This window comes from Lipotes vexillifer, unplaced genomic scaffold, assembly GCF_000442215.2.
Source record: "Lipotes vexillifer unplaced genomic scaffold, Lipotes_vexillifer_v1.1 scaffold137, whole genome shotgun sequence".
Lineage (NCBI taxonomy): Eukaryota > Metazoa > Chordata > Mammalia > Artiodactyla > Lipotidae > Lipotes > Lipotes vexillifer.
The window spans coordinates 3,920,549-3,938,642 of record NW_006775780.1 but is presented as its reverse complement, the minus strand read 5'-3'; the positions used below and the strand labels follow the sequence as shown (position 1 = coordinate 3,938,642).

General features: G+C 38.9%; 1 protein-coding gene across 2 annotated transcripts in view; it reads left to right on the top strand.

The window, feature by feature from the left end:
* The window catches only part of SNAP25 (synaptosome associated protein 25), an 83,277-nt gene that overhangs the window by 52,114 nt on the left and 13,069 nt on the right, over positions 1-18,094 (top strand). The window contains exons 2-5 of one of the 2 annotated variants that reach the window (XM_007450207.1): positions 985-1,120; positions 3,008-3,049; positions 10,674-10,722; positions 17,905-18,022. In XM_007450207.1, the coding sequence (XP_007450269.1) occupies positions 1,049-1,120; positions 3,008-3,049; positions 10,674-10,722; positions 17,905-18,022 (281 nt within the window). In that variant the 5' untranslated portion in view covers positions 985-1,048. Of the gene's footprint in view, positions 1-984; positions 1,121-3,007; positions 3,050-10,673; positions 10,723-17,618; positions 17,737-17,904; positions 18,023-18,094 lie in introns of those variants that run through there. The other variant, XM_007450208.1, reaches the window with a different exon arrangement.

The window sequence follows — 18,094 nt, the reverse complement described above, 5'->3', positions numbered from 1 at the left end:
GGTGGGTGGGGAAAGAAAGGCTCTGGAGGGAGCCTAGTCTGGTTATCTGTAATTTGCACCAAACGGGATTTCAAGAGACAGCCAGAAAAATGCACAGGTCACATTTCAGGACCAAGGGCCCATCCTTCTTTAGAAAAATCTTATGCACACCCACATAAGCCCTCTTGGCAACAAGAGGGCTGTTATCAGCCCTCTGATAACAACTGAAAGAGACAAAAGATTTTCTGTCTTTTGCTTTTAGATGCCCCTAAATACAATGGAATACTACTCAACAGCAAGAAGGAATGCACTATTAGTACATGCTACAACGTGAATGAATCTCAAAATGATTATGCTAAGTGAAAGAAGCCAGAAAAAAATAACCCATACTGTATATTTCCATTTATATAAAATTCTAGGAAATGCAAACTAATTTATAGTGACAGAAAGCAGATAAGCAGTTGTCTTGGCACGGGGCTACAGTGAGATGGAATGGGTGGGTGGGTAGGATTATAAAAGGCATGAGGAAACTTCTGGGGGTGATGGATATGTTTATTTTCTTAATTGTGGTCATGGTTTCCTGGGAGGATGCATCTGTCAAAACTTCTCATTGTATACTTCAAAGATATGGGATTTATTGTATGCCAAATATACCTCAATAAAGCTGTTAAAAAATAAAATAGAAATAAATAAGTGGGAGGTTAAAGGTATTCTAACCCGGAACCACATCCTTCCCTACTGACATTTCAAACTTGAGTGGTGTGTGTCTTAAAAATTATTTCATAGGCAGACAGGTATCCATCCCCACTGTAAAGTAGGCAAATAGGTATTCATGGTGGCTTTTGGAGAAAGAGCATCATTCTGCGGACTCCTGTCTGGGTATGGCTTCCAGCTCAGAAGATGAGTCACGGAGACAGAGTATGGACCGTTGAGACCTTCCCCTAGCTGAGCACACCTGCCTGTACATATATAAGCTCTCACATGTTCAAGTCTGCTTCTTTCCAGGTTCCGTGGCCAAACCCATCACTGACGCCCCAGCCCAGGCACCCCGCCAACCCCCACCCCTACCATGGCTGAAGACGCGGACATGCGCAATGAGCTGGAAGAGATGCAGCGAAGGGCTGACCAGCTGGCTGATGAGGTGAGGGATGGAGACCTGGGAAGGGAGCAAAAGATGGAGAGCTGCGTAGTTTGTCTTATTCAGGTTGAGGTGGGAAAAGGGCTTCTTCTCATGTCTCAGAAAAAAAAAAAACAGGAGGAGTATGACTTTGATTTCCTGTATATACAAGGGCTCTGCGCACAGGAATGGGTTGGTTATAAAACTTGCATGCAGATCAGTGACTGAGCCCAAGCTTCCAACTCCTAGAAATCTAGAGAAGTCAAGATCCTCTAAGAAAAGCACTGTCTTTGGGTGTCTTACAGCCAGTGTTGTGCCAGAGTTGGCTCAATTCTGAGAGCTGGTTGTTACATTGTCCAGAACTTTTGCAAGGTGGTATTAAAATTGAATTATATAAACCGACAATTAAATAGATCATATTAAAATCAAAGTTACTAAATACTCAGATCTTGTCATGTCCTAATGATTTTACTACTATCTATGCTTTCAAAGTTCTTGGCATGTGTTTTATCTGTAGTGTGAGGATACCGTCTAGTGGCGTGTTACCGTGAGCCTTCCGAAGTTCACCTTCAATGACACCGTGGTGTAGTTAGAAATCAGAGAGGGAAAAAGTATTTACACCACGGAATCTGCAAACACTACAAATCAGGGCTTGACCTATTGTTTTGTTGATCCTCTAGACTTAAGAAAGTGGAAAAGTATCAATAATGCAGATTAAACTTAAAAGTATGAACATCCGCAGCCATTACACTATAAGCAACACAAAAAAGAATGGAGAAAATCTTCCAGTATTTGAAAACTATGATTCTCTTCAGCAGAGAAGCCACTTGCATCATTGACAAATGAATAAAGTTCTTCATTCTTTCACTTGCCTTTTATTCACTCATGTAAATGAAAATATCAACCAGCATTTATGCCAGAGCTGCTCTCGTTTTATGCGTGCTTAGCTGTGGACACAAGAGTTCAGCAAAAATCAACAAAAGCTTTCTATGAAAATCAATTGGCTGTACAGAATTTGCAATAAAGTGTTGCGTATTTTATTATTATTTATAAATTTTATGGTAGTCATCCTTTATATCATTAAAATAATACACACACACACACATTTTTTCTGGAGAGCCCATTGTTAACATTTACCAGCATACCTCTGCTTACAGCCATTCTATTTCAAAAAGCAGCCTGCTGACAGTGCTTCCAGGAAAGTGAACATGCTTCATGTTCCTGCAAACTCTTATCCAAAATAAGTTTGCCATTGAAAAGCACAGCTTTTGAGAAATCACACTGGTTGCTGGATTCTAGTAATTTAAAAGGAACTTAGAAAAAAGTGACCACACTGAGTCCAAGGGGCCAGCGCTGAATTCATTTTTTCTTATCTAAGGATGAAGATAATTATTATAGCTGTCTCCTATAGACTAGTTATTTCAAACACACTTGATTTTTTTCCACCCTAGGGCAACAACTTAATTTGTACTGATAAGAACTTCCAGTTGTGTTTCTAGGAGCTTTATAAGAAAATCGATGTTAGATTCATCTCAATTCATGACAAATGATATTTGCCTTTAAAATTCAATATTCCTGGTCCAGGGAGGCCAAATTAGTCCTCTGAGTATTCGAGATAATTTTTCATGCCTCCTGCACATGCAAAATTACCTTTTCGAGCTTACTTTGTCTTTGATATCAAAATCAACTTCGTCTGGTTTTGACTTTATGACAATCAGCTTTAATGTAATTGCTTTAGGGAATCTTATTATGTAGAAAGCCTGATAGGAAAGAGATTGAAATTGTGGTTCAGTTACAAACTTCAAAGAACATGTGATAACAACCCTTTACGTTTCCCAAGTGAAGAAAGTTGTTCTGATATTCCAAGAACTCTGGATCCTGCACTCATAATATTTATGTTTTTTATCTTAGTCACTGGAAAGCACCCGTCGTATGCTACAACTGGTTGAAGAGGTAAGCAGTGACTATATTTTAAGATGAACTAATCCCTTTGGCTTTCATATTCTTTGCCTAGACCCTCTGCCTTTCCCTAGACCACTGTCCCATTGATTCCATTGTGAATGTAGCTACCAGAAAGCCACATAATGAGAGAGATGCTATATTTAAGTTGCCAGGTAGCCATCAAAGTATTCACTCTCCCTCCAGCCCAGCCTATCTTCCTAGTCTGGGAAGCAGAAGAGGGTGGTATTTCCAAGTATATAAATGTTCCCAAGAAATCACAAAAACAAATCAGAACAATTTTTTAATATACGAAAGAATTATCTACATAAAATCCTCATTTGTACTGATTTTGATGCCTCTAAATTACATCTAATCTTGGCCTTCTGTTTTAAATTTAGCTACATATATCATTTTAAAAAATATGTACCCAGAGAGGCATAATTTTCAGAAATTGTTACATTTATAGTCAGGCACTAAAATTCATGAAATAATAGGAAAATCCTTTAATAAAGGGAAACATCAAGTCTAGTCATGTAAATATAGAAGCTCTTTTATATTCCTGACTCTGGATTTAACATCCATTTTCAAGGCATGGTTAATGAATCCGTGACTATTTTTAAATGGGTGAAATAGGGCAGACAGCAATAATGGAATCAAAAGGGCACTTGCAATAGACCTCATTTATTCCAATTTGGGAGAGCGGCAGTCAACCAGGAAGAATAAATGGATTAATTGAACTTGTCCGTTGGGAGAGATGAAGTGGAAAAAGAATGGGATGAGCTATATTTATCTTAACTGAATAAAACAAGTCTAATCATTTTTATTCAGTGAGATGCTGTTTATCTATGCTTTGAAAATGCTTATCAATGTATAAATTCATGTGTGGTTATCATCTTTAGAGATCTTGGGGGTTTTCTAGCAGAATGATCAAATGAGCCTACTTGCCTCATGCTACTGTGAATTGCTTTTGCAATGACATGAAAGGAGAAAAGTGTCAATTTTATAAGGCTAAAAGGAAGGGCAGCCGCCTCTCACACTATGGAAACCAACATTTTCCCTTACTTCTGCAGCTTCAGCTTCTCACCTAAGAATGGAATATAGCTAAATATGAATTGTCACAGGAGGGGCAGGAGAAGCTGGCAACCAAGAGCTCAGAGGACCCCTGGGAAGGGTAGGGGGTCCACTGAAGGAGATCTATTATCATGAAAAAATGACAGTTTGAGCCTGCAGCTAGCACAAATTGGCCCCCACAGGAGGTGGGCCAGCAAGGGGCCCTCGGCAGCACAGGAAAGCAACCTTCACTCTCTTAATGAAGAGAAATGTTTTCTTTGTGCTGTCCTGGGGACTACCACTCATGCAGAAGTACTTGAGGACCAAAAAGGAGGCAGATATTCTAAATCTACTAGTGTCGGTGAGGCTTGCAGAGTCCACATGTTGCCCCTCATCTTGTCATGAGAACAAGTAAAAGGAACCAATCTGAGTAACATCCACACATGAGCTCTCACCGTGACAGGAAGGAAGGGAGCTCAGAAGTCAGCTGACATCATTATCTTGATTTGTGTTTATGACCTTCAACCATGGCCTCCAAGCTCATATTTCATTTTCATTTGTGCGTGTGCACATGTGAAGGGAATTTCTAAACTACAACATCTATCACCAGTTTGCCCACCTGTGCAATGTTGAAACTGCCTAGAACACAGAAAGTGATGGAGGAATGCATCCAACACACTTTTCCCAACTAGCCCCTCCCCCATCAGAGTCTTTGGGCCACAGAGACTTCTTTTTCTGTGTCTTCTTAAATTGCAGGCAACGTTGACCAGTCTTGGAAAAGGAGTGTCTGCTCTAATTTATTCTGGAAGAAAAAATCTCAAAAGCTCTATTAATTGAAGTAGGATCCTCAAATACTACATTTTTGTTTTTCCTAAAGTGTTTCTCGATCAAGCATGAAGTTGCATCTTAGAACAGGGGGTGAAACAGATGGATGTTGTCTCCTACCTCTAACAAATGAGAGGAGGCTATTAGACTTTCCATCCTTAGGAAATTATGAGCAATGCATTATTAGACTAGATTGATTGCTCTTACATCCTCCTGGGTTATCTTATATTGATGGTCAAACATCCCTTATGTCTAGGGCATTGGCCAGTCAGAAGATATTCTGCTTTCAATTAAGAAGGAGGTTCTCTTTAAAGAGAATCAACATTAAATATTCATCAAGGGCAGAAATCATTTGGAAAATCTGAGCATGGAAATACCAGGATCTTGCCCATGATCCCAAAGTCCATCAGTGCCATATAATTTGAATTGAGCTGAATGCTTATTGAAATTCAGTCTCAAAGACAGGAAAGGTTACTCAACTTGTGAAGTTTCCCTGAGGCAAACAATCCCACTTTCAGTGGAATATATAGGACTTTGTGCCATCCCTCATGGACTTTACGGTGTAACAGAGTAGAAGGCATGGAAGCTTGGTTTTTAATAGAAGCCATCATCAGTGTATCAAGGACAATGTAAAGTTACACAGAGATCAGTAGAGAAAATTCAGAAAAGCTGAATACCATACACACATAAAAAGATTAGAAATCACATAGCACTTGGTTCCCAGCCTGGGGCTGGGAATTGGCTCTTTTGATGGATGCATTTCAGCAAATATTTATGGAATGCCTGATGCTGGAGGTGGAAGATCAAAATTAATATCATGTAGAAAAACAGATATGAAAATAGCTCTCCAAATTCAAGACCACACCTGCCTCAGGAACACAGAGGAGGGGACAATGAATTCTAGAGGGAGAGTCATGAGTACTATTTGATTCCAGACAAAAAAGTTAACTCTGCTAATACTAACTGCAGGAAATGAGCTCTACACGTTAATGCCTTGGGGTATGGAACAAAGCTAGGAAAAGCCACACTGCCCTAGGGCAGGCTGATCCAAAAGCCCCACACAGACCTTTCATGCAGTGGTGGTTACTGAGGGCTCCCCAGCATTTATGGGTGTTTCAGCATCTTTTCTTTTCATTCCAACTTATCTTTCAAAACACGTTGGCCACAAGAAGAAAATAAGCATTCTAAAGCTATGTCTTTGTTATGCCAGACTTTGTACTAAAGGTGGAAAATTCAGGCTGAGCAGTTGTTTTCAGGTAGGCAGTTGTAGGGATCTTTTGGAACTCTCGTGGTTAAGAGAGTGTCTGGACTGGCCTAGTCTTAGCTCAGGTGTATTGGACTTTGGGAAAAGCATTTCAGGGTGACAAAAGACTTTAAAATGTTCTATAAACATGGTCTTAGATCATCAGCAAGAAAAAAATAAGAATAGAGAAATAAAAAGTAAAATGAAAGAAATGAAAAAAAAATCAGGGACTTCCCTGGTGGTCCAGTGGTTAAGAATCCGCCTTCCAATGAAGGGGACGTGGGTTCAATCGCTGGTTGGGGAACTAAGATGCCTCATGCCATGGGGCAACTAAGCCCACAAGCTGCAGCTACCGTGCCTACGCACTCTGGAGCCCACACACCACAACTAGAGAGCCTGAGTGCTGCAACTAGAGAGAAGCCCATGTGCCACAATGAAGAGCCCAAGCCCGCGTGCTGCAACTCAGATCCCATGCACCGCAACTAAGACCCAGTGCAGCAAAATAAGTAAATAAATAAATATTTTTTAAAAAATCACTGACGTCTCCAACTCCCCCTGTTCACAGTTTGACAAGTTTCCCAGGGATCTTGAACAGGAACCAGGAATTGAGCTAAGACAAAAATAGAACCACCTCTTCTCCCTCCTAGCTATTAAAATATAATACTCATTAAGGAATCAGAGAAAGTAATATTCTGCCTCCCCCAAGATATCGTCCCATCCCTGTCCTTGTCTCTTGCCCTCCTAGTTCCTCCAAAGGACCACCCAGTTGTTGTGATAAAAGTTGTCAGCAAAAAGTGGAACCAAATATAAGTTCTACTATTTATTGAGAACCTACTATATGCCAGTGACTGTGCTCAGAGTGTATTATCTAATTTAATCTCTGCAGTCACTTTTTCTACTGCTTTGCTCTCCATTTTACCAAGGAGGAAATTGAAGTCCACAGTGGTTAAGGAACTTGCTTGAGACACAGCCACAAAAGACAGAGATGAAATTCAAACTCAGATCTACCTGATTCCAGAGTGTGAATTCTTACAGCCTTCCCTTACACCAGCAACTCCCACAATATTTTAAAAATTTTTGAGAATTCCACAAAAAGCAAAAGGATCTAAGAAAACAAACATAGCAGCTCGTCCTAAACAGCTCATCCTAAACTGACAGATTCCACACAAATGAAATCCTTTATTTAGTTTTTGAATCATGGCCTCCAGTGGAGTTGAACCTTTAGAAGTTTTAGGTTCTGTAGCTTATTTTGTCTTTATAAATCTTGGGAAGTGAGGGAGCTGTTTCTGTCCCCATCTGACAGCTGGGAAAGCTGAGACACAGAACAGATGACTCTAGAGCAATAGAACTGTAAAGATAAGTCTAGAATTCAGAATTACTGACTCCCAGATGCCAGCTCTGTTCACTTGACCAAACTGTTTATCATTCTGTGAAGCACAGTTTAGAAGCCAGGCATTTGTCTGGCCCTTACCTTAGTGCCTGGGGCAGAGTGGAAGCTCAATAACCATTTATGAATGAATGAATGAACAAACTAATGAATGAGTGAGTGAATGAACCAACCTAGCAACTACCCAATCTTATTTAGCATCTCTATCCTTATCTTAAATATGGGAAAGCATCCTGAAAGGTCAAGTGACTCTTCCCCAATCTCAAGACTATTAACTGGCTGAGCTAAGAACATAATCCAGCATTCCTGACTCTCTGACCTGTGCTCACTGCTTCTGTTCCCCCAAATTGGGGCAAACTCTTGGTGGTTCTGTGAATCATTCCAGCACTGAAACATTTAGCACCAAATTGAACAAAGAGGAAATTATACTTGCAGAGGAAATTATGCTTTATTTTATTTATTATATAACATAAATGGGTAGAGCAGAAAGGGTCAACAGATGAGAGCTGAACTGACTAAACTGAAGTCACTCACCTGTTTCTCACCCTCCATCCCAAATAGAACAGAACAGAAATCTCGTGCATAGCCTTGAGTTGGATCCTTAGAGAAGAAGATGCTCTCTGAGATGACTCCGTCCTCCCTGGAACTTGCATTGTCACATCCATATGCCTGAATGAGCCATCTGCTTTTTACAATTTCCTCTCATAAACAATGGCTAAAATTTGAAGAAAAGGGGCATAGAAACGTTAAAATACAGTCTAGTGTAGACAAATGTCCATTTATAACACACTGAAGAACAAGATTTTGAAATGTCTTGTGGGGTCTAGACTCTTGCTGCTCAATGTATGACCCTGCACCAGCCAGCATCGCCGACCTTGTTCAAAATGGAAAATCTCAGGTTCTACCCCAGTCCTATTGAATCAGGATCTATATTTTAACAAGATGTTTTCTATGCAGGGGATTCATATGCACATTAAAGTTTGAGCAGTGGTCTAGAAACTTCTGGTGGTAGTCTGTAATGATGATATTTTAGTTTGCCCAGATATACTGCTATAGATGCATTTTGTGAAGGTATTTATTTTATTAACCCTGGTGTAAGGCTAACTATAGGCCAGGCACTGTTCTAACATGTGCTGCCTATTAATTCACTGAATTCATATAAGAACTCAATGAAGTATGAACTATTATGACTGCTGTATTACAAATGAGAGAACTGAGGCACAGAGCAATTAAGACACTTGCCCGAGGTCCTGCATCCAGGAAAGAAAATCACCAGGATTCCAAGGCAGAGTCTAGCTCCAGAATCTGTGCTGTCAATGACACCTGAAGTCATCCTGAGCCGTCACTCTCCAAACTACATCCTGACTTTGCAACTAAAACTTATCAAAATGTGTTCAACCACTAATTTGAAAAGATACATGCACCCCAGTGTTCATAGCAGCATTATTTCCAATTGCCAAGGTATGGAAATGACCTAAGTGTCCATCAAGAGATGAATGGATAAAGAAGCTATGGTATATATATATACAATGGAATACTATTCAGCCCATAAAAAAGAATGAAATTTCACCATTTGCAGCAACATGGATGGACTTGGAGGGTATTATGTCAAATAAAATAAGTCAGACAGAGAAAGACAAATACTGTATGATATCACTTATCTGTGGAATCTAAAAAACACAACAAACTAGTGACTAAAACAGAAAAGAAGCAGACTTACAGATATAGAGAACAAACTAGTTGTTACCAGTGGGGAGAGGGAAGGGGGAGGGGCCATAGAGGTGTAGGGGTGAAAAAGGGGTTCTTACGTGATTACGTGAAATCATGTATGTGAAAGTTTTGAAAATTGTAAAGCACTATACAACTTAAAGAATCTTTCATTCAATTTTTTTAAAAAAAGCAAAATAGGCTTTTCTGTCAGGGAGAGTTAACTGCACATGTTCTCTGAAATGGTGAGTTTATAAAAGCTCACAGAAATAATTTTCAGTGTTTTATTTTATTTTTTAAAAGCACTATTGGAATGAAATTGTTGAAATACTGTTAAAAAAAACAAGACAAAACACTTTTGTTGACCTCCACTAACATCTCTCTCTTAGGTTAATGTAAGTCAGTCGAAAATAAATGGGGCCATGAGAGACGTATTTTAGAATTTATTCTAGGTACCACCATGAGCTTTTCTTGAAAAAACAATTAATCCAAACTGTAAGCACTGCCATTTAATAACTATTAATAATCACCCTATAAAACAGAAGGTCTTTACATAACTAGTTCCTGGAAATGATGATTATGAGCAATGCAAATATCTCTGCTCCTTTTTTCCCACCCACCAACTCCCACTCCCCTCCACTAAATAGTTCAGGGCTGTTTGGTTTATTTAGATCATAAGGGGTGAACAAAAAAAACTGCAGTAAAACTTGTGGATGAATTATTTTCTCACACCATATTATTCTGCAGAATTTCAGATTTCATTAGAAAAAGCCCTTATTTCTCATCTGTCATTCCCTTTTCTAAATCTTGCAGAACTTCTCTCCATAGAGAAAGAAATGGAAGATTGAAATTCCTTTTGAGCTATGTTTCTCAACCTTTGTGAAGCTGTCATTTTTTTTTTTTGATAAACCCAAAAATCTCACCACCACTCCCAAGATTCTTACACATCTTTTCAGTAGAGCACCCTTCCCCAATTCACCTAGGGAAACTTTCTGATCTATCATGCCAGAGAAGATTTAGTCTTGAAGATTTTGAAAGATTTGCTTTCTGTGGTTGGTGTTACAAAAACTGTAGGCATTTTTATTTTCCAGATATAAAATCACGCTATAATATTAAGTATGTGTATTTCAAGTCCATGCCAAGCCCCATCCCTAGCCCCGCCCCATCCCGAGCCCCACCCCATGGAGACTGAGCTACATCCCCCTCTTCTATCTGAGAATCACTGATGAAGCAAGTCCACAGGTGACCCACCTCTCTGAGTGCCTCCCCAGCCCCTAATATTCTTTGCCATATTTCCTCACTCTTTTTCCTTTGGTCCTTCTTCATTTTCCATATCTAGGGCTAATTGTCCCCTTACTGATTTCTCTTTCTCTCTTTTCTCTCTCTAACTCTTTTTCCACTTTGCTACCATTATTGGAATGTAGAGTAAAGATGCTGGTATCAGGACTTTGGTTATGTTGGATGAACAAGGAGGTAAGTTCAGATTTCTTCAGTAAGAACAATTCCTCATCTGAATAAAGTCCATTAAAAAATGATTTGTGCATCTACAGGTGGTCATTGATGTGTGTTATGCACATATATGTGTGTAAGAGTTCTACAGTTTTTATCTTGCATTTTTTCTCCTTTTTCTGTTGAAAAGATTGGTAAATGTATGGAAATGTTGAGATCTTCATGGTTGAATAAATGGTACTATACGCCCTGTTATATATGTTGGGGTAATAGAATTTTGAAGGCAGAAGTCATTTGTTTGAATTTTTAATGATAGGATTTCGGAGAGTTTGAGAATTCTCCTCCTCGCCCCCAATCTTTCCCATAAATTTGATGTGATAATTCCTAAATAGAATGAGAGAATAGTATACCATATTGTCCATTTCTTTTGACCATCCTAATTCAGCATCTGGCAATATTGATTTCCAAGTCATTATGGGAATTCCTTGAATAACTGGAAGCTGTCTTTAACAGGACATAAACTGAGGGAAATCATTGTAAAGTGGAAAATTGAACCACTTAAAATATTTGAACTTTTTTAATTATTACGGAAATACTAGAAGCAGTGAACATCAGAGTGCCAACATTTTAGTATAGCATATTTAGTCTACAATGGAACCTAGAAGGGTAATACCAAAATTTTTTTCTTTGATTTATACATACAATCATACAGCAATGATTTATTTAATTCTATCCACAGGTTAGTTACCTGATTCCATTCTGAATTCTTATCATAATAATCAGATTTAGCAGAATTTTTTCTCTTTATGTATATCTTACGAAGACATTAGAAAACTCTTAGCAATCACGAGAAATTTTTTGTCAAAGATAAAAATATAAAATTTTTTACAACATGGAACACCATAAACAAACTCCAAGAATAAACCTCAAACTGGGGAGGGGGGGACGGGGCGGGAAACTGCCTTACGGATAACAGACATAAGGCATTTCCCTAAAATACAGAGAGATCTTGCATTTTATCAAAGAAAAGGACAACAACATACAAGAAAAAATGGATGTAATATGTAAATCATCAGTTTACAAGTAGACAAATGAAACCATGCTTCACCCAACAACAGTAATGAGATGCCACTCTTTATCAGATTGGCACAACTTCTTTTAATTGATAATAATCAATGCTGTGAAAATGTTGGGAAAACAGAAACTCTCAATCTACAGATGGGCACTGTTGATCGTTACAAAGTTTAAGAGTAATTTGATAATATCTCCAAATTTTGATGTTCACCCATCTTTGACCAAGATATTCCACTCGTAGAATTATATCCTGCAGATATTCATTGACAACTCCATGAAGAAAAATATACATGCCTTACCTGTAATGGTGTAAAACTGTAATCTAAATGTCTGTCAGTGGGGAGACTGACCAAATCAATTATGATATGGCCAGGAAAGAAATTCTGCATAAAATGTTCTGCAACCTTTACAATATATAAGATCAATTTTTACTGACTTCTGAAGAGTTACAGCAGGGGCAGGGAGGGACTGAAGGAAGGTGTATTATTTGGGGTCCTCTGGGAAGCAACTGCTAAGAATCAATTAGAAGTATGTGAGACTTCTTAAGGAAATGTCTGCGATGGGTGAAGGGGAGAGGAAGCAGGAGTAGGCAGGGGGAGCCTTTGGACTGTGATGCGGGCTTGACACTTGTGAGAGGAGAGGGGGGCAGAAGGAGGATTGGGTAGGAAGAGTCTCATTCTGTAGTGCTGCTCTGAGAAAGTCTCAGCCAGACTGATAGGCAGCCCAGTAGCAAAGACAACCCAATGGAGCAGCCCTGTGACGGGCAGGGATGCCTCTGCTCTAGTAAATTGTGCTCAGCTGTTTGCTAGAAGCATCCCAGGGAGGGCATGGCTTCCAAGTAAATGTGGTAGATCCCATAGGTGCAACAGCTGGAGGTGTCAGCTAACTACAGGGTCCCTCTTGAAGGGAGATCTGAGGGGTACACCCTCATGGCTGCTATATAAAGACTTTTGTTTCTATATTATTTATTTGTATTGAACTTTTCCAATAAATATACACCAACTAATTTTTTTAAATCAGAAGAAAATTTTTTTAAAAAACAATTGAACATCAATCCCAACACTTCTCCCCCCATTTTTAAAATATAAATTGTCAAAATTAGTACAAAAATAATGGAGCCTAGTGGAGTTGTATTTTGAAGGAATTACAATAGCTGTGGCAGTCTTCAGAACTCTCCAGATGAATTTGCTATAAATCATAAGACTTGCTGGCTTGATGTGTATAACAATGTCCCAGACTTTGAAACTCAGGACACAGCAAATCATTGCTTTTTTAAAAAACTTATTTAATTAGGCAGCAGGTGCCCATACAGAAGAGTGGTACCTCATTTCCAGAGCTAAACTGATACATATATCCTCAGGTAATAAGGAGTTCTATCTTATTAACTCTTTTAGTTAATAATTTGCATGTGAAGGGAGTAGAAAAGGAGCATTGCAATAGGAGAAAAAGTTTGAGAAAGGTTCAGGATAATACCATTTTCTTCCCTAATTATAAAGCATTGACATGAAAAATAATATGTACAAATCTGAAGTCAAAAAGAAAGTGAATAAGATATTGAGTTTCAAATTTCATTGTACTTTGATGAAGAAAATCTACAGGCAAAATTTGCCAAAATCTCCAATATAATAAAAAAATATATTATTCTTAAACACAAATGATTCCCAGGAACATCTTTACATTATTCTCTGAGAAACGAAGTAAAATTGCAGATTGCCCCCACAAGATAGTTAAGGTTCTCAGCTAAGACATTTCAATTGTGGCCACACAGCAATAAATGCTAACTTCTTGGTTGAATATATTTCCTAGGATAACCTGGGTTTTACCAGATGCGTGGTGAATAATTGATGTTGATGAGAAGCATGCAACTGTAAACCCTCAAAAGTGGGTAGCTTCTGCCTGGTCTTAAATGCTACATGTTCCATTTATACTGTAAGAAGAGATTAGAACTTTTGAAATGACTGATGAGTCAACAACTATCTTTACTGCCATTGTAAATGCATTTTGACACTGCATATGCTGTGTTTAGTTGTTTAGATCAGTAACTGCTTTAAAATTTCTCTCCAGTTATGCTCTACTAATTTTGTCTTTGCCTGAACACCAAAAGTGTTGACTGCAACTGCACAGAAGTCTCAAGAAACAGCCATTCGCCTAAAGAGCCAATCCAGGTTGTCCTGCTAAATGGTTGTGCTAGGAAATTCCTTATGGGATTCTTGTTTCACACCCAGGTGTCAGGAGACACCAAGGAGCCCTGAGCATGACAGATGGCCCTGAAATGTCCTACGTCCTTGGACTTTTCTTGTCTCCAAGAGAAATCCCCAGGAAAAACCCCTAGCCCTAATGTGGGATGATTTAACCTTTCACTTCCATATCTCTTGTTCCCTTTGTTGGTCTTTGCTGGGTTATATGTTTGTTTTGATGCTGAAAATGCTGCTCTTGGGACAATCCCATGGGAACGGCTACAAACTAAACAGTGAAATCTTTGACCACTGCCTGGCAGAGTAAAGGCAAAGTAAACCCTCATCCACAGAGCCTGCCAACTTTCTTAAAGGGTTCATGGCACTACAGGGTAGAATTTGTGAATACATCCCTCTTGCTAAAGTCCACTCACCAATATCTCTTATGAATGACTAAAGCTGCATTGCCCAGTATGGTAGCCCCTAGTCACGTGGCTATTTAAATTTATTTAAATGAATTTCCATATGTTCATCAATTCTAAGGAAAATGAAAATCATGTAGGCAGCATCTTGTAATTGGTTACACTCATGAAGGCTTGCACATTGGGTCAATCAATAGCATTGACCTCTTGCTATTCTTCTACTGTTTCTTTTTTTACTAGATTGAGGATTCTAATGGTCCCATGCTGCTTTACTTATGTAATATTAGCAGAAAAGATGTCTAAACTTAGATCCCTGAGCATCCTGCCATTGGTGGATCCATTACAAATAACCAGTCATCCATATATCATAGCAAAAGAAAGAACAATCTCTTGCCCCAACATATAGTGTGATGTACTGGAATACCTCCCCAATCCCAAATCTTATTCCCCTCCTAATCTCCAAGAGTAAACAGAAAACAGCCAGAAAGTAAGTTTAGGGAGGTAAGGAGCAGTCAACCCTAGACACTGCATTGCATCAGCCTCTCAGATGCTGCTGTCTACGCCAGAATGGAATGAGGATATTGATTGCTTTCAAGCATTTCCCGAGGAAAATCTTCACAGAAATCATTTAAGTGCTGTGAAGTCCCAATACACCAAACATATCCACAAACGTAGCTCAGTAACACTCTTAAAATTGTCATTATTGTGAGCTCCTGCTATGTGCCATAGCACTGAACAAAACAGGCAAAAATCCCTGCCTTTATAGCATTCACATTCAAAGAGGGAACCAAAAAAAAGGAAAAGAATAATGTTATTGTCAGAATATCTGTGACAAAATGGTTCCACAATATTTTTTTATTTATTTTTAAATACTTTTATTTATTTTTTAAATGTTTGTTTATTTTTTTATTTATGGCCATGCCATGAGGCACGCTGGATCTTAGTTCCCTGACCAGGGATCGAACCCGTGTCCCCTGCAGTGGAAGTGGTGGAGTCTTAACCACTGGAACCCCAGGGACGTCCCACAGTATTTTTTTAATTAAGGATTTGACTTATAATTGTGTATAACGAAACATTCAACCAATATTGGAGCAATAAAATAGTTTTCTGAATCAACTTTTCTGAAAGAACTCCAGAATTCCTATTTGCTATGATCTTTGCTGAACAAACTGGCAAACCATGGCTGAACCCTGCTCTCAGAAATAGGGATTTGGACCTGCCTGTTTATTTTTATCTTTTAATTTGAATTCTCTGGTTCAGAAATTCAACACTTGTGGGCCAGTTCACTTTTATTTATGTTATTTTCTAATCCCTGGAGACACAGTGGGTGGGGATCCTGAAATGTCAGAAAGTTATCTTAGCTGAAAATATTAACTCAAGAGAAATTCCTTAGGAAGGGCAAACACCTGAATGTGTGTCCCCATGCCATAACCTGTGCATATGTCAACCGTCATTAGTTGAGTCCAGCAAGTTTTCCCTCTGAACCCAGATGCTTCAATCTCATCTCAACCCAGCTCTCCAGGAAACCATTAGCAATTCCTCGATTGGAATTTGGCATCCCTATTCTGTCTGTACTTAACATAGTTCTTGTTTTGAGGATATTGGGCTCCTTTCCCCCCAACCAATCCCCTCATTTGATAGTTAATTTGATCTACAGACTAATTTATTGCGTTCCTTAAAGGAAACTGGAATGAAGTCTTCAGAAAAGTACAGAATTCTCTGGATTGTAAAGAATTGTCATCCATTTGTTTTTTAGCTCCTTTAGAGATTTTTCTTAAGCTATTACTGTACCTATATTTATTCAGCAAAAGTTTGCCAGCACTACACCCTTATTTCCTCCGGCTAGCCTATGCTGGATAAACATTTTGTTTTCCCCTGTCATTTGAAAAGCAGAGCAGAGATAGCAGATTCTTAATAAGCTGAATTCTATTCCTCAGCCCCACAAAAGAGAACATAATAGGCTCTTATTTTCCAAATGGATAGTCTCTCCGTTTGGGCCACTAGTGAACCTAGCTTAGTTTTCTGGAATGACAATTTCGACTGGAATGACAATTTAATGTGAAATTGTTTTTAAGTGATTATGTATGCCCTTAGCCTGGAAATGTATTTACCAGTTTTATTCTAATCACGCCTTCCTTCCCAGTAGGCATGCATGCATGAAAATATAGATGAAAGGAGGAATAGAAATGTAATTAGGTTTTGTAAATAGACAGCCAAGACATCCCATTGCTGTCTTAATGGTCTTAAAAGCTGTTTTAAAAATCCCTTCATGGAACTTATAGTTTACTCAATTTGATGGCACAACTTTTGAAAAATTAATCAAGTTGGTGTATGTTACCCTGGTGACCTAGAAGTATGATTCATTTTTATGGGTATTGATCTATGTCTTAGGTATACTAAGGTCAGCTTTCCTGGCAGTGATGACTTGGTACTGTTTTATGTTCCAGTCCATCACCTTCCTCCAGAGACGCAGGCATTCATTTTTCCCATGCTCTGCCTGGGGTTGGGGTCTAGCATTTCCCATTGTGGAGAATGGGAAATCAGGGGCAGAGAAGTGAAATGCCTTCCAAAGCTTTCATTACAAGGAAGTCATAGGATAAAAGGAATTTAAATGTTCCACTACTTATAACATTGCTGTGCTGATGTTGCTTTTCTTAGAGTTTGTGTTAATTGAGTATTCAAAACCAAGAGCTGTCCATGGCCTGCCTTTGACTAGAGAGCCACTGCTAGGGGGGAAAACTATATGGTATCCAGTGGTAGTTATCGCTGTAGTTGTTATTTTTCCCAAAGAATAAGGTGGATTATTTTCCACCCTTAGCTGGTTGAGGATGCTTAAAAACCAAAAGACTGAGACATGTTAAAGTTGAATCAGACACTTTCTCCAGCAGCATTACATCTGAAAGCCTAAAACATAAACTAACATGCTGTTTTCTTTCTCTTGGGTTTCACTGGTGTCTGAGTAAGTGAATATGCTGTGTTGTTTTCCTGGACCCTCAGAATCTAACAGGCCTACCTACCCCATCCCATCGTATCTGCACTCTAAACTATTTGAGCATCATTTTTGTTCATTTCCTTCCACCCCTGGCTGCATAGGGGAGCAACAGCCGACTCCAGCAATGCATCCTCTCGGACAATGCATTGTAATAGCTCTCCTTCTTTTTCAAATTCCGTTTCACATAGACATTTCTCATGTTCTGTTGGAAGCCCCCCAAAAATTCATTCCACACTGTCATCCCTTTGTCCTAACCAGAACAACTCGATCGTGTCGAAGAAGGCATGAACCATATCAACCAAGACATGAAGGAGGCTGAGAAAAATTTAAAAGATTTAGGGAAATGCTGTGGCCTTTTCATATGTCCTTGTAACAAGTAGGTACTGGGTACCAGCTCTAATCTGTGGCGTCCAGTTTTCTTTCTTTCTTTTTTTTTTTTTTTCTTTTTTAATGTCAAAGTGAATGTCTGAAGTTTTGTCTTTTTTTTCTTTGTCCTTTTTCATCTGCTTCATTCTGTGGGGATAAAATACTTGTGTTTAATCAGAACAACTGGAACGCATTGAGGAAGGGATGGACCAAATCAATAAGGACATGAAAGAAGCAGAAAAGAATTTGACGGATCTAGGAAAATTCTGCGGGCTTTGTGTGTGTCCCTGTAACAAGTAGGTGCTGCCTGCCTGCCTGAAGCTTTGGTTTCCCAAGGCCCATCTCCAAGCCTTGACAAGCTCATTCCT